The following is a 23606-nucleotide window of genomic DNA, read 5'->3' on the forward strand; positions in this document are numbered from 1 at the left end:
TGACAGAATCAATATCAGTATCCTTGTGGAGTTACTGTTGAAGTCAATGAAAAATATGAACTAGTTCTGACTGTCAAGTCATGTTTTTAAATTTCATTTCATTTCTTTCTGTAAATACAGCTTAAAAGAAAGAGAGCACTTGGGAGGGGGAAGTAAAGGGAGAGAAAATGCATGATATCTGTAAGACTTCATCACTGTTAATACTGAAATTCCTCAGTTTTGCCTTGTCCTCTCTCTTGTTGAAGCTAAACTATTTACTACATCAAGTTTTTCTAAAAAAGTTTCCTACCTTCATAATTTAAAATAAAGTCTATATTTTCCTGATTTTTTTTCCAGCTGATATTGATGATATGAAGATATGCTATGTTTTACGAGGGGGTGACAATGCTACCAGTGACATTTTTCATTTTTTGGTGGAAGACGGTGGTGAGTAATCCTAAAATATCTTTTCTCATTATTTAAAGATAAAGAATTTAAGTATGCTTTGGGAGTTGAAGAACATCTAATTTAATTGAGGGAAGTCTGTGTTATTTCCTGGAATGTGACTTTTTATGGCTTTCCTATATTTTGAACTATTTCTGGTGATTATGAAGAGAGGTGTCGATGAAATGGTAATTGCATCAAATCGAAAAACCTCAACCTACTTCAGCAAGAAAGTGAAATTCTGTAAGTCTACTCAGATACCTGGACTCTCTTCAGTTTTACCTTTTACCAGATATTCCGTGTCCAGGCTCTTCACACATAAATTCTCTTAAGTCTTTATCTCGAGAAACTTTACATTTATGGTTATTGTTGTCTGTTGCCCCAAGTTTGCCTGCTTTTCCTTGTTTGTACTTTATTTTCACGCAGCTTCAAGAAAGCTATGTATATTTTTAGAACTTATCTATTTTGTTGACATATTTCTGCTCTGAGAGGAGAAAGATGATTGATGGTGATGTTCACCAACAAGGTTGAAGAGGTGGCTACCTGTGTAGCCAATCTTTGGCCTTCTTGTAAAAGCGTATGTAAGATGAAGTCAAAAATATAAAGTTCAGAGTCTTTCCTGCTGACCTTTCTGCTGCCTGCTCCTTCTTTCGTGTCCCTAACAGTGACAGTTGTCTACCTTTTTAAAGGTTCCAGTTCTAAGACTATTCATATCAAAACATATACCTGTTGTGTAGAGTTCAATTTTGATTCTACGTACTTAACAGAATCCTCAATGGCTTGTCAAAGATCTTTGTCAGGCAACTGGTGTTGAATTCTCTTGGCTAATACTATTTTCTGGGATTGTGGTGGATGCAAAAGAAAATTATTTTAAAAAATTGAGAGTACTGGTGTGTACTCATTTGAGAGAAAAATATAACGGGTTTTTTTTACTTGTTTTAAAAGCCCAGAGAAAGAGCCGTTTAAAGGGTAAACAAAATGCATCAACAGGCTTTTTTTTTTCCCTATCCAGAGTCTGACTTAACGTGGATATTCCTAAATGTAGATATTCCTATATGTGGTGGCTAGATTATGTTACTTTAATGCCTTTTTAAATATGTAATACATAGCTCCATAAGTAATTTGCAACGAATTTTATTAGTTGATTTAATAAGATACTTCTTAGAAATAATGTTTCAAGTTAGCTGATTGTCAGCTTATGTACACATCTTGTGTTACTGCTTCACAAGATCCATAGCCAATTAAGAATATTAAGATTGGTAAACAGAGATTTGTAGTGTCACAGGCTGGACAGCTTTGTCACCATCTACCATTGCTGGAGTGGGATATTAAAACATGTTTACTGTTTGTTGTGCTGGACAAACACAGAGGAAGCACTACCTTTTGAGATTTTTGGAAATGTCTTAGCAAGTCTTTGTGACATTAGAGATCAGGTAGTGACATAAGAGTTTCCAACACTTGACTTATTTTCCATAAATGTTTTGTTTTCACTGAGATATAGGTTAGGGAACTTAAAGGTGCATAAAACGGAACATGGGATGCTGTCTTTTCATAGCAATACTTTTTTATGACAGGTGTCACCACAAGGTGACATTGTTTGTGATTTTCGAGTTATTCTTATAAGGTTTTGTGTGATAGGAGTAATTAAAGCTGATGGAAGTTTGCTCTAAGTGAGGTGTTTAGCATCAGTTTTTAAACTGAGTTGCCCCTCAAGAGACCAATATTGTTTCTGTGCTGTTTAACACTTCATAGTGGCAAATATGTAGTTAAAGCAAATTGCACCTAATATATTCCAACTCTATACCAAGAATTTTTTTTCCAATGGAAAGCTTACCTGTCACATCTGCTTCTGTTTGGCAGAGTTGTAAGAGCCTGTCAATTGTAACAGCATGCTATTTTCAGAATACAAAAAGTCATGATAACAAGGCACTTGCTAATTTTTAGAGCCTTTGGAAGTTGTGACATTTTTGTCTTAGACACTACTTAGCTAGATGGTAAGATGGTTTTTACTTTCCTGAGGCTATTTGTTTGACAGAAAAATGACCTGTGTTGCATTTCAGAGTATTTCTGATTTTGAAGATGGTAAAGGCACATTTAAAATTGATGAAGCTGTAATATAAACAGTAGTATTGTCAGTTTGAAATATCTCAAATTTATTAGCAATGTCTTTAGAATCTGTAACAGATGAAAAATCCAGCAATTTAATCTACTTATATTTCCACCCTCCTCAGAAAGACTTCAAAGCCAGTCTTTTGCAACTCAGATGTATTTTGGCAGACCTTCAGTTGTACCAAGGCTATTGTTTAGGGTTTTTTTGATTTTAAGCCAAATCATATTAAAAGACTCCACACAAGAGCTTAGTGAAAGATGGAGCACAGGTGATCAACATCCATTGTAGAAAGCCACACTTCAGACTTCCATCTCCTGTTACCATATGTTTGCAGTAGTAACAGGTTTGTGCTACCCTACAGTGCCTAATGCTATAAATTAAATAAATGGGACTTCACTGAAACTGAATTGTGCGGATGATCTGCATGATCTGGTTCAAATCCCTGCATGATCTGGTTCAAATCAAGAAGCATTTCAAAACATGATTCAATTAATGAATTTGTGTTTGTATAATTCAGCTAATGTAATTTCAAATAACTTTAAAACCCTAAAATAAGTCACATCTTGCAACCCAAGTATTTTATATCTTCTAGGCTTTCATGCCTCAGCAAGGGGAACATAAAGCAGCAGTTCCTGCTCTTTTTATGTGACATGAATTAGAAAGTTATTTTTGCCTCAGACCTGTAGTGTTGCCTGTAAAATACTATTCTGCGTGTCCTCTGATATTTTTTCGTAGTCTCAGTACTGCAAATAGGAGAAGAGCGTGACTTCCTCTAGGTCTGTCTTTTGGTGTCTGATCTGCCATACTCACTATGCCATGACATATGAAAACAAATGCAGAAGGTCTTTTGCCAGCCTCTTAAATGGTGTTAGTCTTATTGGGGCTTCAGGCTGTTACTTCATGCAACTGCCTGGAGACCAAGTACAAGGAGTCATCAAACTGCTCTGGCAGGAGCTTTGTTGTGGATTTGGAATTTTGTTTATCTTCTCAGTTGCAGTGGTATTTATGGTAAGCAAGTTAGGGCAACAGCAGACTAGGTGGGTAGGTGAGGGGAAAAGCAGCAAGTCAGCCCTCTGCCAGCCAGCTCTTGGCCCCTTGCCTGCTCCACTTCTCACAGTGGGAGTAAGGTGAGTGCCACACTGCCATCTGAAACACACTGGGATCTGAAAGCATGAAATATGGTACTGGAACGAGGTTGTTTGCTTAGTGGCCAGGGGAGAAAACTGAAGTATAGACAAATGAAGAGTAGCTTTGGGATTATGGCTAGCTCATAATAAACTTTGCAATGGTAACTGAAGAGAACAGAAATGGGCTCAATACGGAGAAAAAGGAAGTCCATTTAAAAAAAGGAAAGAAAGCCCTTAGGACTATAATTAACAAGGAAGAGCATAGGCCTGTTGTATTCAAACCAAAATTAGAGGTTTCACCTGGAAGAACTGGTTCAGGTTTAAAGTGCTGAAAGAGTCTTATTGTCAGCATCAATTACCTACAAGTGTATGGCTGTAAAGATTTTCTTGCTTTAAATGCTATTTTTTATAAGAGTAATTAAAAAGTAAAATAAATTGGACACAATTCACCTATTTATTCACACTAATGTTTTTTAAAGGTAGAAAGTGTTTTTATGCTTCCTATATAGGGATTTAGCCTCAGATGGTCTGCTATAAAGTGGGTGAACCCATGCATGTCTGTTTACTTAGAATAGGAAGACTGTAGTGTATCAGATTCTGCTGAGTTAGCTGTGTGACATTTTGAAAGAAACTACTGTGGTTCATATTAAGAATTTATTTTTTCATTTGGTTTAGGATTCTAATCTTAAAATAATCATGTGGAGTTCTTTTGAAACAAAAAAAGTGTTATAAGTCCATATTTGCAAAACCTTGAAGGAAGTGTGAAATTTTCTTTTTCACAAAGGCTGCAAAATAGTCTCAGTTGAATCACATTCCTCAAGAGTGGCCTCTACATTCCAATAAGAAGGTGGAGAAAAAGCTCTTCTTAGCAAGTGCAAGCATGTGATGGTGAATCCTGATGTTTACATTATTAAATTCTTAATTCAATGATTAATAAAGGAATGAATGCTACCAGAACGTAGGGAAAGCAGGATTTTTATTTCTCATGGGGAGGTAAAATGCAAATCTAGACCTAAAGTTGAACTCCTGCATGTATTTCTAGTATGTAAGTTTTAACACTGTTAAAAGACTCACTAGGTTGGAGAAAAAAAAATTGAAAATGCTTGAGCCTTTTAGTAAGTGAAAAACACACTTGTACGCTAACTTATATCTGATAATTTTAAGGAGAAGCTGCAGTTTCTGCAGCAAGTTCATAATACTGGAAGTTTGAGAAAATTACATGTGTATGTCACTGCATAGAGTTGATGCTTCAGCTGTGCAAAATGGCACTAATCTGTATGGAATGAAAGTTGACGCAGAAATTAGCTCCAGTGTGTTGAGCTCTGGTGCCTGTTTCAGAAAACTGCACACTACAATTTTATGCTACATCCCTTTTGAAATGTCTGAGGCATTTTTACTCCTTACGTGAACTGAGCATGAAAAATGCTGTTAAAACTGAAGTCTGTTGTTTACCTTCTCTTTCTTCATTGCTTGTCTGAGATTCATTATTGTCACTGCAGTAAGTCATAATAATTGACTAAGAATATGGATTTAATGCCCAGCTACCATTCTGTAGAAGATATTTTCTCGTAAAAGGCCCTGTTTCAAATAATCTGAAACAGGTTGAACTGGTTGAAGGCAATTTTTTCCTAGATTCTGCTGATTGTGTAGTGTAAAACAAACATACCCCAAAGCTGCACTAAAAAACTGGCACTAAACTCAAACCCCAGCACAACCTCCATGTCTCCAGAGGCAGTATCAAGGTGAAATACATTCCCCTGCCCAGCAGCAGGTGTCTGGGGTAGCAGTATTGCTGTGGCAGCATGTGGACTGCCTGTTAGAGAGCAGCTATTGTATTCTTTTTTGATTCACATAAGAAAAATTCTTTATTTTATTTAGGTTTTGTAGATAACTCTGAAATGTTCAAGATCAGGTCATGTAAAGTCAGTGAAGGAATGTTCATCTCTTTTAAATAGTGGTCTGCTCCCAGATGTTTTTAAAAGAAGACCTTATTCTTGGCCTGCTTGTTACTTGACTAATGCTCTCATGGCAGTAGTTTGCTGTGTTTGTTCTCCCTCCTCCCCCCGTCGTGTCTTCTGAAGTTTGGGAAACTGTCAACCAGGACTGCAGCACCCATGGCAGAAGTCTCTGTGTTGAGCCTTAGTATTTTTTGTTTCAAGAGGCTAGTGCCACACTAGTAATATTTTGCATTACAGTCTGTTCCATTATATTTTCCTGTTTTGATTAACAAAATGATACAACTCTTGATGTGGGCTTTTTGGGTCTGGAGCATTCTGAAAAAAGCCCAGATCGTGTGAGGAAAAACCGATTTCCTGTTCAGCTTTAATTTGAACCATAATCTGCCTGTCCCTTTCCTAACTTCATCCTCTGCTCAGTGCTTAAGTGGAGTCCTCTAAACTACTTCTTTAGGACTGCTATGATACCTTGCAACACCTTGCCTCAAGGGTAGAATGGTTTCAAAGGGGAAGTAATGACAGATTCTCATAGCTGGTTTAGGAATGTGAGGATCACTAGGGAAACAAGAATTGGTTTATTTCAGGCTCTTTGGGCAGCTTTTCTGAATTAAAGCCAAAGCATTGCAAAGCCAAGGCTCACTAAAACTGGTGATTTACATCATTAGCTAAATCTCACTTAAACTTTTCATTACAGATCCCTAAATGCCTTAAGACAGTGCTGCATTTTACTGTACTATCATTTGCCTAAATCTCCACTGAAGCAAGAATCTTCCAGAAACAGTTCCCTGAAGTTTGTCTTTAAGCCAAATTTATGGGAAAGCTTCATAGGCTTTTCCCAAATATGTTTATACAAGAATTTCTGCTAAAGAATCACTGTTCCACTGCCCAGAGAAAACTCTCCATAGAGTTTGTGAAATACAAATATTTAATCTGTCATCCTTTGTTTTGCTAAACAAATAATATTTTTTAGGAATTTCACTATTCTGATATGCTTTAGTAATTTGTGAGAGAATATTATTACACCCTTGACCTTAAACTGTAACAGTTGTCACTGCTCTTTTTCAAAGCTGGAATGCTTTCAAAGCTGCTCACCCTTTTCCTGGGTGAGCTATAACAGTAATGTTGTATCAGACCTTTTGGACTTAATATCTGATAGCTCTTAAAGTAGTAAACTGGTAAAATACAATTGGGAATTATTTGCAGCATCCTTGCTTGACCTCACTTACGGCATTTGGGCACACCAGTTTTGGCAAGACACATCAACTACGTTTGTCTTTGGCTTAAAAATGAGGGCATCACATGTTGGTAGTTTGCCATCGTTTGCCAAGTATTGGATTCTGGTCCACTGCCAGACTTGTTGCTGCTGTTTTAAATACTCTAGAATGGTGCCCAAACAATTTTCCACATGTCACGCTGCTTACTGTAAGTATTACCAGGGGATTTAAATAGTTAGTTTGACACTACAATTTATATTAAAAAAAAAATCAAAATAAACTTTACTGTAAATAAATAATGAGTTCATGGGGACATTGTTGTGATTGTGGCTGGAAGGTCTCAACAAAATTGAGTATCTGTGAAAATATACAGGAGCAAAAGATGTTTATAGGGGCATGTAGAAAGTCTGGTAGCCTTACTAATCTCAGTGGAAAGATTTTCATTGTCTTCTGTACTAGATATAATATTGGTCTCCTTGTCCTGATATTTTAGACTAAATCATGAAAATTACTGAGTTTTCCATTTCTAACTTGAATATCACATTATCTTCCAAATGTATACATAGAAAAAGTCTGCTTTGTCTAGCTGAAACAAGATTTTTTTTAGAGGAATTAAGGAATCTGTGTGATTTGGCAAGAGAATTTTTGGTTGTTGTTAGATATTTTAGTTCAAATGGTGATTTTATCCAAAAAACAAAGCTTTCCCTCTGCTCCGCGTCCTGGATTTTTTAATGTTCTTTTTTTAAAAAAGCAAAGCAGTGTAATTGAAAGGGTTTAGATATTACCTTGGATTATGAAGGGAAGGAGAGTCACATTCTGGCCTCTTTTGTATTGATTTTCTGTTTGCTGCCCAAGTATACGAGTTCTTAATTACTCTTTGGGATATTGCCTGCGCTTGAATGTTCTACTTTCAACTAAGTGGTGTTACTATGGGACCAACAATTTCTGTCTCTTCTTTTTTGTTAGTTTCTTGATTTTGTTTTGTTTGTTTTGTTTTGTCATTTGTTTGTTTGGTTTGTTGCTTTTTAGATTTGATTTGGTTTTTGGCAGGGGTGTTTGGTTTGTTGGTTGTTTGGTTGTTTTTTTTTTTGTGATCGTTCCTCTTCTATTTTTTCCCCTATATTTCTCCTTTGCTGGTGATACCTGCTATATTCCACAGAAAGAATAAAATGGCTTAAACAAGCCAGTTAGCATTAGTGCCTTCCAGGATAACCCTTAGGCTGGTGGTTTAGATTAGAGTTTAGAGCAGGCGGATACTGATTCCATTCCAGTTCTCCTTGAGTCAGAGCCAATGGTCTTTTCTTCCATACAAAATGAGCACCTGGACTGTTGGGCTGGCTGAAAGGAAATGTCTGAAACAGCAGTACCTGTAGATAGTATTTTTCTAGTTTCCAACTGAGATCACTTGCTGGGTAATCACATTTTCAAAGAACAGATACAGTTACCATGAAGTTTACCAGTTTAGCACTTAAATCTCAATCACGCTTGTTTTCCCGCGCTGAATAGTGCCATTGATTTCATTTGACCTGGTCAGATAAGAGACAAGGAAGGTATAAGTTAGCCCTGTAAGTACTTAACAGGCTTTTTACTTAAAAATAATCCACAATTTAGCTTTTATATTCTTGTGGTACAGAATAAGGCCCAGATAGCAGCAAAAGAAGCATGACAATGAGAAGTAAAATTAGGTCAAAATGCAAGAATTAAAGGGATTAAGGAGACACACTAGGCTTAAGTAGAAGAATTGAGAACTCTCAACAGTAACACTGATTGCCAGTGACATGAGAACCTGCAGAAAGACGCTAATTCCTAGAGTGAACTATAATAAGCTTGTGAAATTATCTTGGTAGTCAGTTGGAAATATTTTTGATTTGGATATTCTGAAGAGCTCTAGAGAAGGGACACTGGCTGCTGCCAAGAAATCCTGCTCACAGCTTGTTTAATTTCCCAATTTGTTTTAATCAAAGGATTCTAAACAGCCCTCAGGATAAGTTTAACTTTTATCACTTCACTGGCCAGTTAACTGTGTAGAGTCCTCTAGAGATCCCTCAGAGATCAGGATCATCTGAGTAGTAAAAAAATGTATGCCAGAAGTTTCTGAACTTTTTTAAAAATTAGGTTGATATTTACACAAAGAGTAATGAATGTCTCTGAAACAGATAATAGATACATGTAAAACAGTATTCCAACAAGGAAAGTTTCCTAACTATAGAAAGATGCTGAGAATCAAATTAAATTAAAAATATAAAATTATATATAAAATGAAGACAATTATTTTTGTTTCACAAGCCCAAATTTTTCTTGGACACTGCTCATATTTTCCCTGAAGTTGTATTACCTGTTATTTATAATTGGCATTGGAGTATGTTAGGGAGTGTTTTGGTTGGCTAGAGCTTAACGATGGTGGCAGTAAGGCAGAGTGTTTAGGGGTAGGAATCAAGGAAAGGGCAGCAAGGTAGATATCCTGGTGAGAGTCTGTTACAGTGCACCCAACTGGGATGAAAAGGCAGATGAAATACTCTATGACCAGCTGTGAGAAGTCTCACATTCACTAGTTCTTGTTCTCCTGGGGGAGAACAGTTTGTAGCATGTCTGCTGTAGGTCCAGTACAGCAAGGGAGAGGCAGTGTAAGGAGGTTCCTGGAATGTGTGGAGGACAACCTCCTGACACAGGTGGTCAGGGAGCCAACCAGGGTAGGTGCCCAGCTGGACCTGCTGATTGTGAGCAGGGAAGAACTGATGGGAGATGTGGTGGTTGGGGGCTGTTTTGGGCACAGCTATCACAAAATTAATGAGTTTAAATGAACAGGGTCAGTAGAACTGCCACCTTGGACTTCAGAAGGGCAGACCTTGGCCTGTTTAGGAGCCTGAGAGACAGTCCGGAAAGGCAGAGAAGGCCAGGAAAGCCACACATTCTTCAAGAAGGAAATCTTAAAAGTGCAGAATTAGGATGTCTCCATGTGCCAGAAGTAAGGAAGAAGATCAACTTGCCTGAACAGAGAGCTTTGGCTGGAACTTGGGGAACAAGATAGCTTATCACCTTTGGAAGAAGGGACAGGCAACTCAGGAGGATTACAAGGATAACATGAAGTTACACAGGGAGAAAATTACAAGAGCCAAGTCCTGAGTAGAGCTTAATCTATCTACTGCCATGAAAAACAATAAAAAAAGTTTCTATTAGCTTGTTAGGAAAAAAAGGACTAAGGAAAATCTCTATCCTGCATTGGGTGTGGGTAGAAAAATAATGACAAAGGATGAGGGACCAAGTTCACTCTTAGTAAGTTTGCTGGTGACACCAAGTTGGGTGGGAGTACTGGTTGTCTTGAATGCAGGAAGGCTCTGGAGGGATCTGGACAGGCTGGATTGATGAGCCAAGGCCAATTGGAAGAAGTTCAACAAGGCAAAGTGCTGGCTCCCATTCTTGGGTCAAAACAATCCCATGCAGTGCTACAGGCTCAGGGAGAAGGACAGGGGGTACTGGTTGAAAACAGCTGGACATGAGGCAGAGTGTGCCCAGGTGGCCAAGAAGGCCAATGACATTCTGGCCTGTATCAGCAATGGTGTGGCCACAGGACCGGTGTGGTGATTGTCACCCTGTACTCGGCACTGGTGAGGCCACACCTCAAATCCTTTGTCCAGTTCTGGGGCCCCTCACTGCAAGAAAGACATTGAGGTTCTGGAATGTCCACAGAAGGACAGTGGAGCTGGTGAAGTGTCTGGAATGCAGCTCCCATGAGGTGTCTGAGGCAGCTGGGAGAAAAGGAGGCTCAGGGGAGACCCCAGTGCTCTCTACAAGTGCCTGATAGGAGGGTCTCGTGAGCAGGGGGTTGGCCTCTTGTCCAGGGTGACCAGTTACAGAACAAGGGGAAATGGATTCAAGCTGTGCTAGGGAAGGTTTCTAATATCCATCAGATATTAGAAAAAAAAATTCATGGGAAATCTCATCAGGCATTGGAAGAGGTTACCCAGGAAAGTGGTTGAATCCCCATCCCTGGAGGTATTTAAGAGACATGTGGATGTTATGATTTAGTGGTGGACTTGGCAGTGCCAGGTTTGTAGTTGGACTCAGTGGTCTTAAAGGTCTTTTCCAACCTAGATGATTAAATGATTCTATGAAATTAAAATCCAGGAATGATATAAGCAGAATTAAAATCCTGTTAGAGTAAATTAATTAATTTGACTTGTGTTGATTGTTGCTTGGGTTTGGTCTAGATCAGAATATCTTAGCATGGCTTGTGTATAGTTGGCTTGTTTTCTCTAGCATTTCCATCAGTTAATTTTTCTTAAACAGATTTAACTAATTAGTTTTTTGGCTTTATTACTAGAAAGGATTTCATTTAGCAGTAGGCCCTTAGGAAGCTCTTTGAAAAGACACACAAAAAAATTTTCCCCTTCCTGAAGAAGGATTTTGACTTGTTTAAGTTCAAGTCATTAGTAAAACATTAATTCAGTCAGCTTGATACACCATTGCCCTGAATGTTTGCCAGGATTCCAATCTCAGTAACTCTTAAGTTAAGTACCAGCATAGTAGCACTTCTGTCGCTGCTGTATAATGCACATTTTCTTCTAAACTGTAGGAATGCTGTTACCACACACTTTGCTGCCTCTCTAAAGCTTTGTAGTTAGGGAATAACATAATAATTAGAGAGGGAATTGTAAACAAATTTAAAGAAATATCTGAAGCCTAATTCAAAGGCCAGTGCCTCCAGTGAGGCCCTTTGTGCCTCAAGTTTTTTGGTTTGAAAGCATTGAAATCTATAAGAATTTTTATAGATCCTTCAGCACTGAAATCTATAAGAATTTTTTTTTTCCACTCAGTGCTGTGGTGTTCAAGAGCAAGTTGTGCAAGAGAAGATTCTCATAGCTAAAAGCTAAAAGTTATTCAGGGTCTCTAGAATTATTTTGCCCTATCAGTTTTTTATTTTACAGCTTTCAAAGTATTTGATTTCTTATTTTGATGTCTGCTTTTTAGGCAGAGCGTGTGAACTCAAGAGCCTGAGACACTGTAGCCAGTTAAAAAAAAACAAAAACAACAAACCCAAACAAAACTCTGAAGTACTCTGAATAATATTTCAAGACTTTCCTGGGCTTTGTACTGAATTCAGTCAATATCTATGCATTCAGTCAAATGCTATTTAATCCCAGTAATGCCTTTCATATTGGCTCATCCTGACCATGGAGGATTTGTAGTACTCAAATGCAGTACTACAAATTTGAGTACAAATAGTACTCAAATGTGTGCTCAAATACATCCTTTTTGAGAGAATTGCACTGAGAGTGTTTTGGACAGAGATATAAGATCCTAGCGAAAAAGAAAACTAGTTGATACTTTTTTTTCTCCACCCCCTGACAGATGCAAAGCGCATTATACTCAGCTTCTTCTTTAGGGATAGATGATGCAGTGTTGTACATTTAAGATACAAATGACAGAACTTCTTTAGTGGGCATTTTGGGTGGGATTTTGTCCTGGATTCATCCTAATTAAAATCCTGTGCTTGAATATTGACAGAAGCTTGAAAATAATCTACAGCTGAGAAATGCAAACCCATTGAATGAAATGTTGAAGTTGTAAAGCTTTCAACATATTGAGTTATAAACAAAAGTAGTTTTAGACTGTTAGTCTCTGTGTAGTTACTGCTATTAAAGTAGTTTGATAATCATCAGTCATAAGAACTATGCTTGAAATCATATGATAAAATTATTTCCTTCCCTAGATTGCTACTGTAACCACCTATTAAAGCAAATAACTCTTAAGTACACAACTTCTGATTTGTTATGGTTCTTTACACTTCCCTTAATTACATACATAACCCAGGCCTTATTCATTGTTTTGAGGTCCCCAGATTCATCTAAACCTCTGAGGAGGAGACAGCCCTGCATCAATATCTAGTTACTGAATTACTGAGGTCTCAAGTGACTGCCTTATTTTTTGGTGCTGTCTCCTTCTAGGGAAACTTCATTTAACTGGGGCACCTCAGAGATTGTTCTTATGTGTGATGAATCCATTTATTGTTAGACAAGCTTCCCTCGGCTTCTACAGCTAAAAGAGAATAAATCTTCTGTGGACTTGACTTATATTTTTAGTAAGACTGTTTGTGAAGTCTTTGGGAATGATGGAGCTGCTTTTCCTAGCTGAGACACTCTTTCACAAATGAGGATGGAACCTGATTTGTCCATGCATGGCTTTGCTTAATTAACCCCTCATCAACAGGCAATGTATTATTTAGGTTAAAAAAAAACAGCTTCTATGCTGTTTTTCCTGCAGTTCTTAAATTTTGTGGAATATATGGAATATATGGACATTGGAGAAAAAATATGTTGTAAAGCATCTGTATATTCTTTGTTTAAATCTTGTGGGTTTTGTACCTTTTGAGTACTTTTGAAACACAGTAATTTTAGTGTTTTCTTTCAAGTATTAGTTTTGACTTGTGAGGGGTTTTTTTTGCTTTTTTTTGTTGTTGGTTTTTTTTGTTTTGTTTTGGGGTTTTTTTTTTGTTTGTTTGTTTGTTTGTTTTGGGGTTTTGGTAGTTTTGGAGTTTTTTTGTTGGTTTTGGGGGTTTTTTGGGGTTTTTTTTTGAGCCATGTTTGATGACTCCAGAAAGAGTATTGATATGGGAAGATTGAGTATTAGGTATGCAGATAACTATGAAGAGTTAATATAGGCTTTTTTCCCCCCAGCATTTGACATAGCAATGCATTAAAAATTACCTTAAACATTTAGCAAACGCTGAGTTTCATAAAATTGACAGTTTGGGCAGTTTATAATGTTTTCCTTGAAGGATTGTAGAACTTAGCAAGTTTCACAAAAGCTGGGAAGTGCAATTTCGTGAGAAGCCTTGTTTCATGAAACTTAACAGTAATGGTGATTTTGCTAAACAGAGTTTAGCAAAAGCTAAACTTAAGCTGCTTCTAGTCTGCTGGCAATTTTTGGATCCTTGATTTCTGTGTTTCACCCATGTTAGGAAGTGGCATCACAAGGATCAGTGGTTGGAATTTGAATGCAGAACAATTCACCTTAGAGATGGGTTTTTAAGAGCTGGTGATCTTAACTGGTAACAGATTTCCAAGGCAAGTGGTGAATTCTGCTGTCTTCAAGAATAGATATCTTACAGAAAAAACCCCATCACCTGTGAAACTACATCCAACACAAAGTGACTGGACTCCTATGTTCTCTCAATACAGAAGATCAAGCTAAATCATTACAAATGCCTCTTTTGGCTTTGAAGTCAATAGAGCAGGAATTCGTACAAACTCTCAATTATTACTGATTTTGCCTGCATTTAGAGACAGCAGAAAATCTCTCCTGGAAACTTATGAGAAAAAAACTGAAAAGGGAATATATCGTTTGCAGAAAATTCTTACCAGTTCTGTATTTCCAAATTGTATACTTAAGAAACAATCCTTACTCCTCCCTGACCCTCCTCCAAGATCCTTAAGGAAATTAAGAAGTGCTGTTGTGAAAGTCATAGAAGGAACTTTAAATTACAAAGCTAAGAAGCCAAGAATTCAAAGAAGATAAAATGAAACCTGAATGGTACAGAACTCAAAACCTGTGGACTGTTTTAGCTTTTCATATAGTCAGTGGTTATTATTTGTTTAGTATTTCAACATACAATCTTATCCCTCTCCCACCTACACACATTCTTGTGAAGTATATCTTTCTAATCTTAATGTTATCTTAACATTTTTCACCTCAGGGAAGTTTTTACAAAGAATTCTATAAGTAAGCAGCACTTGGAAAAAAAACAGCCAAAAAGAACATGGCTAACAAATTTCACCAAATTTGTATTTAACAGTCAAAACCCTTAAATTTGCTAAATTTTATCTAATTTTTTATGTTCAAAACCCCGTAATGTGCCAGATACTCTTAAAATAATATTTTACATAATATTTTATAGAATTCAGTATTTTTATAGAATTCCATTTTTTATCCTGCTGTTCTTAGTTAGATCAAGTTTATTCTGACATAATCAAGTGAAATAACTCCATCCTTATGTAGATGAATGTAGAACCAGACTAGCCAGATTTCTACCCCCTTCTGAACCAAATTATTCCCGCAGAGGATATCCAACATGTGCCCTGCCTGATTAGTGTATTGCTTGGAAGAGTTCAGCAGATCAAAAACGTCATGTTCTCTGGCTTCTCTGTGGATGTGCTGTCACATGATACCAGATGTGGGGATATGGATGACTTTCTGCTCTGATTATGGGATGTCTTTCTTTCCTGCTTCACTCCTGTTTTGTTTTCCCCCCCACACAGCGCTGAGGTTGCTTTGGTGAGTAGCATGGCTCACGGTTAACTCTTGACTTTTGGATTCTTGACATGCCTGAACTGGCTTTCCACCTGAAAAAAAGCAGGTATTCCTCCTTCAGTGCTTAGCTTTGCATTAATAGTTCCTTACCCTGACCAGTGCTTATAGACACTGTTATCCAGTCAGCTACACTGTGGGGAGACTGCTTCAAGCAGCGATCAGGTTTAAAATATATAAAAAAGACACAATTCTTCTGCATCGGAAAGACTCCAAATTTTGATGAAAAATAATTATTTGGTGGGGAAAGGTTGTCAAGAGATATTTTCACACTTCTACAGAATGCTTTTTAGGTCAACTTTTAGTTCTCACTGATCACTGAATCTGAAACTACAGCTTTCAGGCCCAGCCCACCTTTCCAGTGTGCAACTGATAAGAGATTGTCAAGAAGCTGATAAACATGAGCTTAAGGATTAAGGGTAAAATAAAGTATATGGGGTGGGCTTTCAGTGCAAAGTGTGTCCGTGAGTAAATGCAGATTTTCTTCCTTCGTGTTTTTTGAAATATCTCTTTCTCCGGGCTTCTTTTAAAATCCTTCTCTTAAACACACAGTTGAGTAGTCCTGCCTTATTTCTTCCTAAGATTAAAAACAAAAGATTTCTTTTCCTCTCCACAAATACCTTACCTCTGATAATTCCCCTTTGGCTAGTGTAGTTCAGCTTCATTCCAAAATACAAGGTCGTGTGCTAAATGGCATAGAATAGGATACACAGGAGGAACAAAGGCATGATTAATTGCTTGTGCTAGCATATTTGTTTTACTTCAGCCCAGCTGCATATCTTAGAGTAGCAGAAGCCATGGCATGAATTCTAACATATATTTGTCCAGGCACAAATTTTCTGTGCATTGTGGCTAAAAATGCTAAATAAATAACAAGCATTGCTAAAACCCACATTTCAATCCCTTAATTGCTAATGTTTGGGTGCTAGCTAGATCAAGTTATACAGGTATACTGTCCTGTACTCTTGCTAGTTTCTTAATTTTGCTCAAGATTTAACCAATTTTGGAGGGAGCTTGTAGCATGCTTCCCTGGGCATTTTTAGTTTTTAGGGTTTTAAATGCAAGTCTGAATAGCCATATGTTTTTGCAGTCTGCTTATTTATATTACATTTTAACAAGAAAATATTCTCAATATACAGATGTCGCTCTTTCAAATTCAGAAGGAAAATAAAAAAGATAGGAGTCATATGTTTTAACAAAGATGTCCAAATGTATGGTTGCAAATCTAATGGGCATTTTGGAGTCTTTTTATAGTAAATGAAGTTGCTAAGCTGATTAAATAAGGGTAATTCATCTCAGTCTAAGAAACAAGCTAATAGATTAGTTGAATTGCTCTCCTGGGGTGCTCATTTCTCCATTTATGTCATGGTACATATTGGCTATTAGTGAAAATTAGAAAAAAAAAGGTTGCATCAACATACCTAGTTCTATAACTCCCACAAATTATTTTATTTGCTGAAATTAATGTAATGGAAAAATGTAGTAACAAAGAATATTAAAAATGTTTATGCAGTAATTTCAGTGCATTTGTTTAATGTTAACTATGTATTGCTCAGAAAACCTAAGTTTAGATTCTGTATTTTGCCTTTCCTGGAGCTTGGAGATGGTTCATAGTTTTATTTCTTTATAAACTTAATTACTGCAAAATATGCGGTAGACACTGAACAGTTTTAATGAGTTAAGGAAATTAATAAAAGTAAGATTGTGTTATCTTTTTCTTCACTGCAAATTTGGCAAGCCCCTTTCTTTTGCAGTGGCCATTCCTTTTATCTAAATAGTTGGGAAAGAATACAAAGATAATTTTTGATGAAATGAAATACCAAGAAGTTGTGATTTAGATAAAAAAATGCTTAGAAGTGCAGAGAAAATTTTTATCTTACATATATAATCCTTTAATATATGAAATGATTAGAGCAAATAGGGAGTTGAGCACTGGACTACAAGACTGAAAGCAAAATACTGCAAACACTTCTTTGTGAACTTTTATCGATGTTTTTCTAAATACTTACGAATATAGAGTGTCCTAATCTTATAGGTTTATATGCACGTGCATACAAAAAAATGCAATGAAAATATTAGCTGTGAAGTTAAAGAAAACCATACTGAATATTCTGAATATTCTGAGTTTTTAGGAGCATAATAAATAATATGAATAGAAAAGAATCTGTTACTTTCCAGTCCTATTTGTGTCTCTAAGTGGAGAAAGGATGGCTTTGAAATGAAATTGCTAAAATAGATTTTATTCCTAATTTTTCACACTTGGTATGTGACTCCATGCAAGCCATAGATTCGTGGTATAACAAAGTGCTGGGCCTATCTCTGGAGATAGTTTAGTCTGATATCCCTGTGCAGAGCAGCATCAATTAGGGCAGATTGTCCAGGAATGAGTCCAGTCAGGTTGGAAGTATCTCCAGGGCTAAAGATTTCCACACCCTCTCTGAACAATGTGATAAAAAGCTTGGACAGCCTTACAATAACGAAGTGTTATTGTCTTGTTTGAGTGCATCTTGTTCTCCAGTTCGTCCCAATTGTTTCTTGTCCTGTCTTTGGGCACCTCCAAGAAGAGCCTGACTCTCATTACACCTACCCATCAGGTACTTACGTGCTTTGTTGTGTTTCCCACCTGAGCCTTCTCTTCCCCAGGCTGAACAATAACAACTCTCTCAATCTCTCCTCAAAAGATAGGTGCTCCAGTTCTTTAATCACCTTTGTGGCCTTTCTTGCTCCAGTATGTCCATATCCCTTGTGCACTGTTCTCAGTGCTGGGCCCAACACTGCATGTGTGTCTCTTCATGAATAGAAAGGAAGGATCACATACTTCAGCCTGCTGGCAGTTCACCCTAATGCAGCCCAGAACACTGATTATGTTCATACTATTGTGGGTCAAACTAGGTAAGTCCAGGGCTTATATTGTGGCAGTAAGAAAAAAATCTATTCCCTGTTACTTTGTTTGTGAAGAAGAAGCAAAAGTCCAGTATTCAAGTGTACAAACTGCCATAAATGCGAGTGGCTTACAAATTTCATGTGCAAGGAGGATTTCCAAATTAGTGTAAATCACTGATAGTTGAAATAGGGCTAGAGACCATTTCTATGTTCCCCATGGAAATAGAGCATGGTTAGAAGCCACCAATGGTAAGTAGAATTGTAGGTCCGTCTCATAGTAGGATTCTGAGGAAATCACATAAAAGGCTTTGTCAGCTGCTCGCAAGATCTATTACCATTTATTACCTTGGCTCATGGCAAGACAGTTGCTAGCTATTGTTTTCTCTCTTCCTTCTTTGAATATTATAGGCTGGAACGTAGAGATTCATGTCCATAATGGCTGGCAAAATTAGAAGAATCAGAGTTGGGAGGCAAACTCAGAAGTGTTAATTTTTCTTTCAGTTTAACTATCTAAAATTAAAGGGCTTTAAAAGAATAATGTAAGACAGAGGTATGAAAGGATATTCTGAAAGAACCTGAACTATCATAAAAGTGTACTGCTTTATAGCTGGAACTAATTCCTTCCGTAATTTTTTAATTTAGATTAATGAATGAGATGCTGTTTAGGTGAGAGGAGTAGGAGGAGGAGAGAGAATCATAAAATCCTTGCCACCTGGTTCTTAACCCTAAACATGATGCTTCCAGAGTTTTGCTGAGGAAATGGTAGGTATCTCTAGAGTACATTTTAGGTCTTATGCAGGCCAGGTAACCCTTTGGAGTTTAATTCTCTCCATCACCTGTTTGCAGAGGTTGGTTTCCTCCCCTAAAATGTGGTTCAACAATACCGTCAAATTTGACTTGATGACTTACTGCTGCCACGCAAGCAAGATCCCCTCTCCCGTCCCTTGTCCTTTCCTATCTCATCTCACACCAGCTTATAGCATGCTAACTTGATTCACCTAACTGTTCTGGCAGAAAGCTGGGGGGGATTTAGGCTGAGTGGTAGGGTGCTGAACTGGTTTCCCAGGCAGGCAGGGATGGGCAGCAGGGAGACCACGCATTTAGGAATGCAGAGACTGGAGGAGATGGAAGAGAAATGGAGTCTCCCCAGTTGAGGGCTTGAGGTGCTGTGTTGGTTCAGCTCGGTTGTCCAACTGTGTCCAGTTTTACCCACTCAGTTCAGATGGGCCTTCTCTGGCTGCTGGAGGCAGCAGGAAACTGTGCTGCTTACCACAGGGGACATTCCACCTTCTCATTTCATCTGGCTGTATTCGTTCTCTCTGTGTGAGCACAAGTGACAGTGCAGCTACATGCAAAAGCATGGATTGCCCTATCTACAGCATCCCATAGTTAATCATCCTAAAACCATCTTAGAACTACATTCTTGGGCTCCTCAGGCTAAGAAGATTTGATTGATGAATGAACAAACACCTTTCCAGCTACTCTTTTAAAAATAATATTAACATGTATTTGTCTGACTAGTGGTGATATCTCCGTTAGCACTTAGGCAAAATTTTCTGGGAGGTTGAAATATGCTGAAAGAGACTGTAGGTTTTGTAATAATCATCTAAATATTAAGAAGAAGAAAATAATTTTTAAAAAGGTGAAAATTATATACATATTTGTGCTATTTAGGAGAAAAAAATTAATCTGTACATGAGAAAAAACATAGATATAGCATTGCACACATAAAATAGAGAAAGTTTTATGTCTTCTAATCAACAATGTTCTAATAATTTTAATTAAATGTTTAAATGATTTTAATTGTTTAATAAGGGAAGCTCTCCCATTTCATTTAGAATGTTGCACTAGTGTTGGTGATTGATTTAGCTTGGAATTGAGGTAACAAGTGATGAAAATGTAGCTTAATTGCTCTTGTGGGAGGAACACTGTGCTGCAAGTTGATTATCACTAGATCAAAAGTGGGTTAAACAATTTAAGTACCTTACACAAGATGGTGGTTTGAGTGTGGTAGGAGGTGTCCAGTTAGATCATTGAAATCATGTGTTGTGTACATATATGTATTGGGATTACAATCCTATAAAACCTGTGCAAGTAGAGAGATCCAGCTGTCTACATCTCATGTTCTACCATAATAAATGGCATAATTTACATCAAATATTTGATTAACAGGTTAAATGTGGCATTCATGTGATGAGTACATCATCAAAACAATCTTCTTTTGAGATGGCAAAGCATGCAAGGAGTGGTGAACCAAGTCATTAGGCAAATGCTTCAGTGTTTCATAAAATCATAGAACCATCAAGGTTGGAACAGAATTTTAAGATCATGAAGTCCACCTCTCAGCCCAGCAGTACCACTGAAACCACTAAACCCTGTCACCCAGAACTGAGTAAAGGCTGATGGAGAACCATAGCACCATAGTATTTTTCAAAAATAGATTGTTTTTCTTTCTTTTTAAAAAAGAAATCAAACAAACAAACAAATCCCCCACAAAGTGGATCCTCTTAAATTTAAGGGAAAAGACCATGCGATTTCCAGAATTCATACATGTTCTCTATTGCTTTGTGTAAGTAGTTATTGGTGGTGTGCGTGTCAAGCCAAGGTGATCTCCCCCCTGTTCCTGAGTGGCTTTGCTGTGCTGGGGTGAAGGCAGGACCTCATGCTTACAGGCCTATACCCAGGAGAGAACGGCTTCTTCAGAAGCCAGCTGAGAGCACTCAGCTTTTGCTTGGAGTTTGCACTGAAGAGGCCTTTCTCCCCTTGCAAGGATTTCAGGGGGAGCTGTGGAGGCGGGTCCAGACAATAGCCAGAGATGCTGCCATAATGAAACAAGGAATTGCAGTGTCTGTTCAGACACGCAGTGTCTGTAGAGATGCCAGCTATCCCCTTTGCGTAACAAAGGCAGAGTTGCCTCCGGAGATTTCTTCCTGAAGGTATCTCTAGAGACAGTGCATGCACGTGCATGCCATATTTCCTTTTTGTGTTTGTACTTGGTTACATTTTTTTTAATCTAACATAATGTCATACTGTACATCAAATTACTGTACTTTATATTTTCATACACAGCTGTGATGAGGTGTCTCAAACTTTCCATACTGTATAATAAGAAGCTATTTTATAGCTTAATAGACATGATTTGGTTTGAACAGAGTATCTGAAAATATTGTAGTATTGTTGCAGATAACCAGGTTGATTTTGCATGAAAATAAAACAATCTTTTTGTACTTCTAGTGAAGGTGATCTGGTAAGCTGACTTTTACAACTATTTTGAATATTCATAATGATTCTGGTCTGTGTCAAAGCACACTGAAATCCTCTATTCTTGATAAATTCTGTGTGTCAATCACAGCAGACTAATTGTAAGATGGAATAATGACTGCACCTGAGCTGTATTTACCATCTGGGTGAGGTACCAATAAGACTATAGCCAAAAAAGCTTGCGATTCAGATTGATCTGCGAAAATACTCTGCAGGTGTTAGTACTGAGTTCTACTTTGCCACTGCCAGAGAAGTTTTTTAACTAACTAGTATAAAGCTAGGTGCCTTGTATCTGTATGTGTTGCAATTGATTATTTGGATGCAAGGTGTGGCAAGGTGTGGTACCAAAAATTGGGAGCTGTTGGTAGTTAGAACTCCCTTTCTCTGTGCTGAGGGTTGGGTATGATGTAGAAACTGCTGTTCCTCCACAGCATGGGAGTGTTCTGCTCCGGTGTACTCACTGAGACATTGGCAAAGCAAAGGAGCCTGTGTGAGGGCAAGGATCTGAACATACCTTCTTTTCCAGTGAAAAAGCATGACACTTTTTCCTTTAAATGAACATATCTAAGCTTGCTGACTCTGCTTGTCACAAGCTTTGTCCCTAAGCTCTTCTTGAAGAGAGTAGTAATGTAGTAATGACCATGTTTGAAAAAATAAGTTCTGGCTGTCATTTACTGAGGAAACAGGTGTGGTGGTTTAATAAGTTACTAAATCCCCTTTTGCCAGAGGTAGCTGCCCCTTCACAGAGTCAGCAGAGAGGTATGCATATGTTAGTGAGTCCAGAGTTAGTCCAGCTCTGTAGCATTGCAAGACGCTGAACTGTGGGTGTTTTAGGGCAGGGACACCCACTCTGCTTCAGTAATGCTGCTAAAGGTCTGCCAGTGCTGTAGGAGGGGGTGAACAGCTATGGAAGGTAATGTCTTGGAGATGCTATGGCAAAATTTGCCAGGGCTTTCCTGTCCAGTATGGTCATGAGCATCAGAATGTACAGTATCATGCAATTCATTAAGAGATTTTATTCACCACTCATTTGAAGTATGTGTTGTTTTGTCTGGCCTGTCCAAGTTAGGATAAGCTGCCTAGAAACCTATCTTGACTGCACACAGATTTAAAACACCACAGTCTAATTATTATTGAATCCACCACCCTCTTAATTCAGAAATCAGAAAATCAGAAAAATACTGTTTCTGTATTTTTCATTGCAGTTATGGGCATTTTCATGTTGGTACTATACAGGACATAAAAAAATGTCCTGTTATGATGTTATAAAAAGCAATCATGCTTTTTAATGAGCATAAACAGGCAAATTCAGTTTTAAAATTTTATTTAAATGTATGTAGTTTTAGCAATATAAGATAAGTTCAGGTTCACCTATGAAGGGGTTGTTTTCAAGTCAGCAATCTTTGATCTCTGGGCGTGACACAGATGCAGTCAGACTTTTGCACTTTAAAGAAATAGTTCTTATAAATTGTGCTTCATATTTAAAGAAATAGATTAATATCATGAGCATTACAGCGCCAGCAATTCTTTTTACTACAGAAATATTTGCACTGCCTGTATCTGTCATATCAAATGAAGGATATATTAAAATATATTTATATCTCATATGCTAACATGTACTTAATGGTGGAATGCTTTGTTGGGAGAGAATTGAAGTTTGGATATAGTGATTCACAAGTAGAACTGGGAATATGAATGTCAAGTACAATAGGAAGTAACATGCAGCATAAAATAAGAAAAAACAAGAATAGAAGCAAGAAAATTATGGTTTGGAGGAAATGGGCAGATATGTTGATGCAGATGCAACTACATGAAGAAAAGTTTGACTTTTAGATTTGAACAGTTATAGAGAAAGAGCCAAGAGAAGGTTATTAGTAGAGAAATAAAGAGAGTCTGAAAACAAGTGCAATACATCCAGCAACAGATTAGGAAAAAAAAAGGGGGTTAATTTGTTACAAAATTAATTTAAGTAATAGAAGGAATTTTCCCTTGAGTAATATGAAATTAAGGTGCTTTCTGTGGTACTGCAGGAGAAAAAGGTAATGATTTATGGAGCCTACAGAATTACAGTAATCAGAATGTGATTTCTATGTAATTTTTCTTTCTGTGTTGCCCTTTCTTTGCCAGCTGCAGCTTTAGCTGTACATATACATATCTTTTCCATAACTTACAATGTAAGCTAAACTGGCAATCTTTTTTTTTTTTTCTAAATACGGACTTAGTTTGGAATATCAAGTTTAAATGCCACTCTTTACAATATGATTACTTTTTAATATGTCTTTTGTTTCTCCTTATGTGTTTTAATGAGAGAGCTATCATCCCAGGCAGA

At 37.4% G+C, this 23606-nt stretch overlaps 1 protein-coding gene across 1 annotated transcript in view; it reads left to right on the forward strand.

Annotated features, from left to right (window-relative positions):
* Positions 1-23606, forward strand: part of FREM2 (FRAS1 related extracellular matrix 2) — a 115640-nt gene that overhangs the window by 8191 nt on the left and 83843 nt on the right. Inside the window, exon 2 of the mRNA XM_066313206.1 lies at positions 337-426. Within this exon, the coding sequence (XP_066169303.1) occupies positions 337-426 (90 nt within the window). The remainder of the gene's footprint in view (positions 1-336; positions 427-23606) is intronic.

This window comes from Sylvia atricapilla, chromosome 2, assembly GCF_009819655.1.
Source record: "Sylvia atricapilla isolate bSylAtr1 chromosome 2, bSylAtr1.pri, whole genome shotgun sequence".
NCBI classification, from domain to species: Eukaryota; Metazoa; Chordata; class Aves; order Passeriformes; family Sylviidae; genus Sylvia; species Sylvia atricapilla.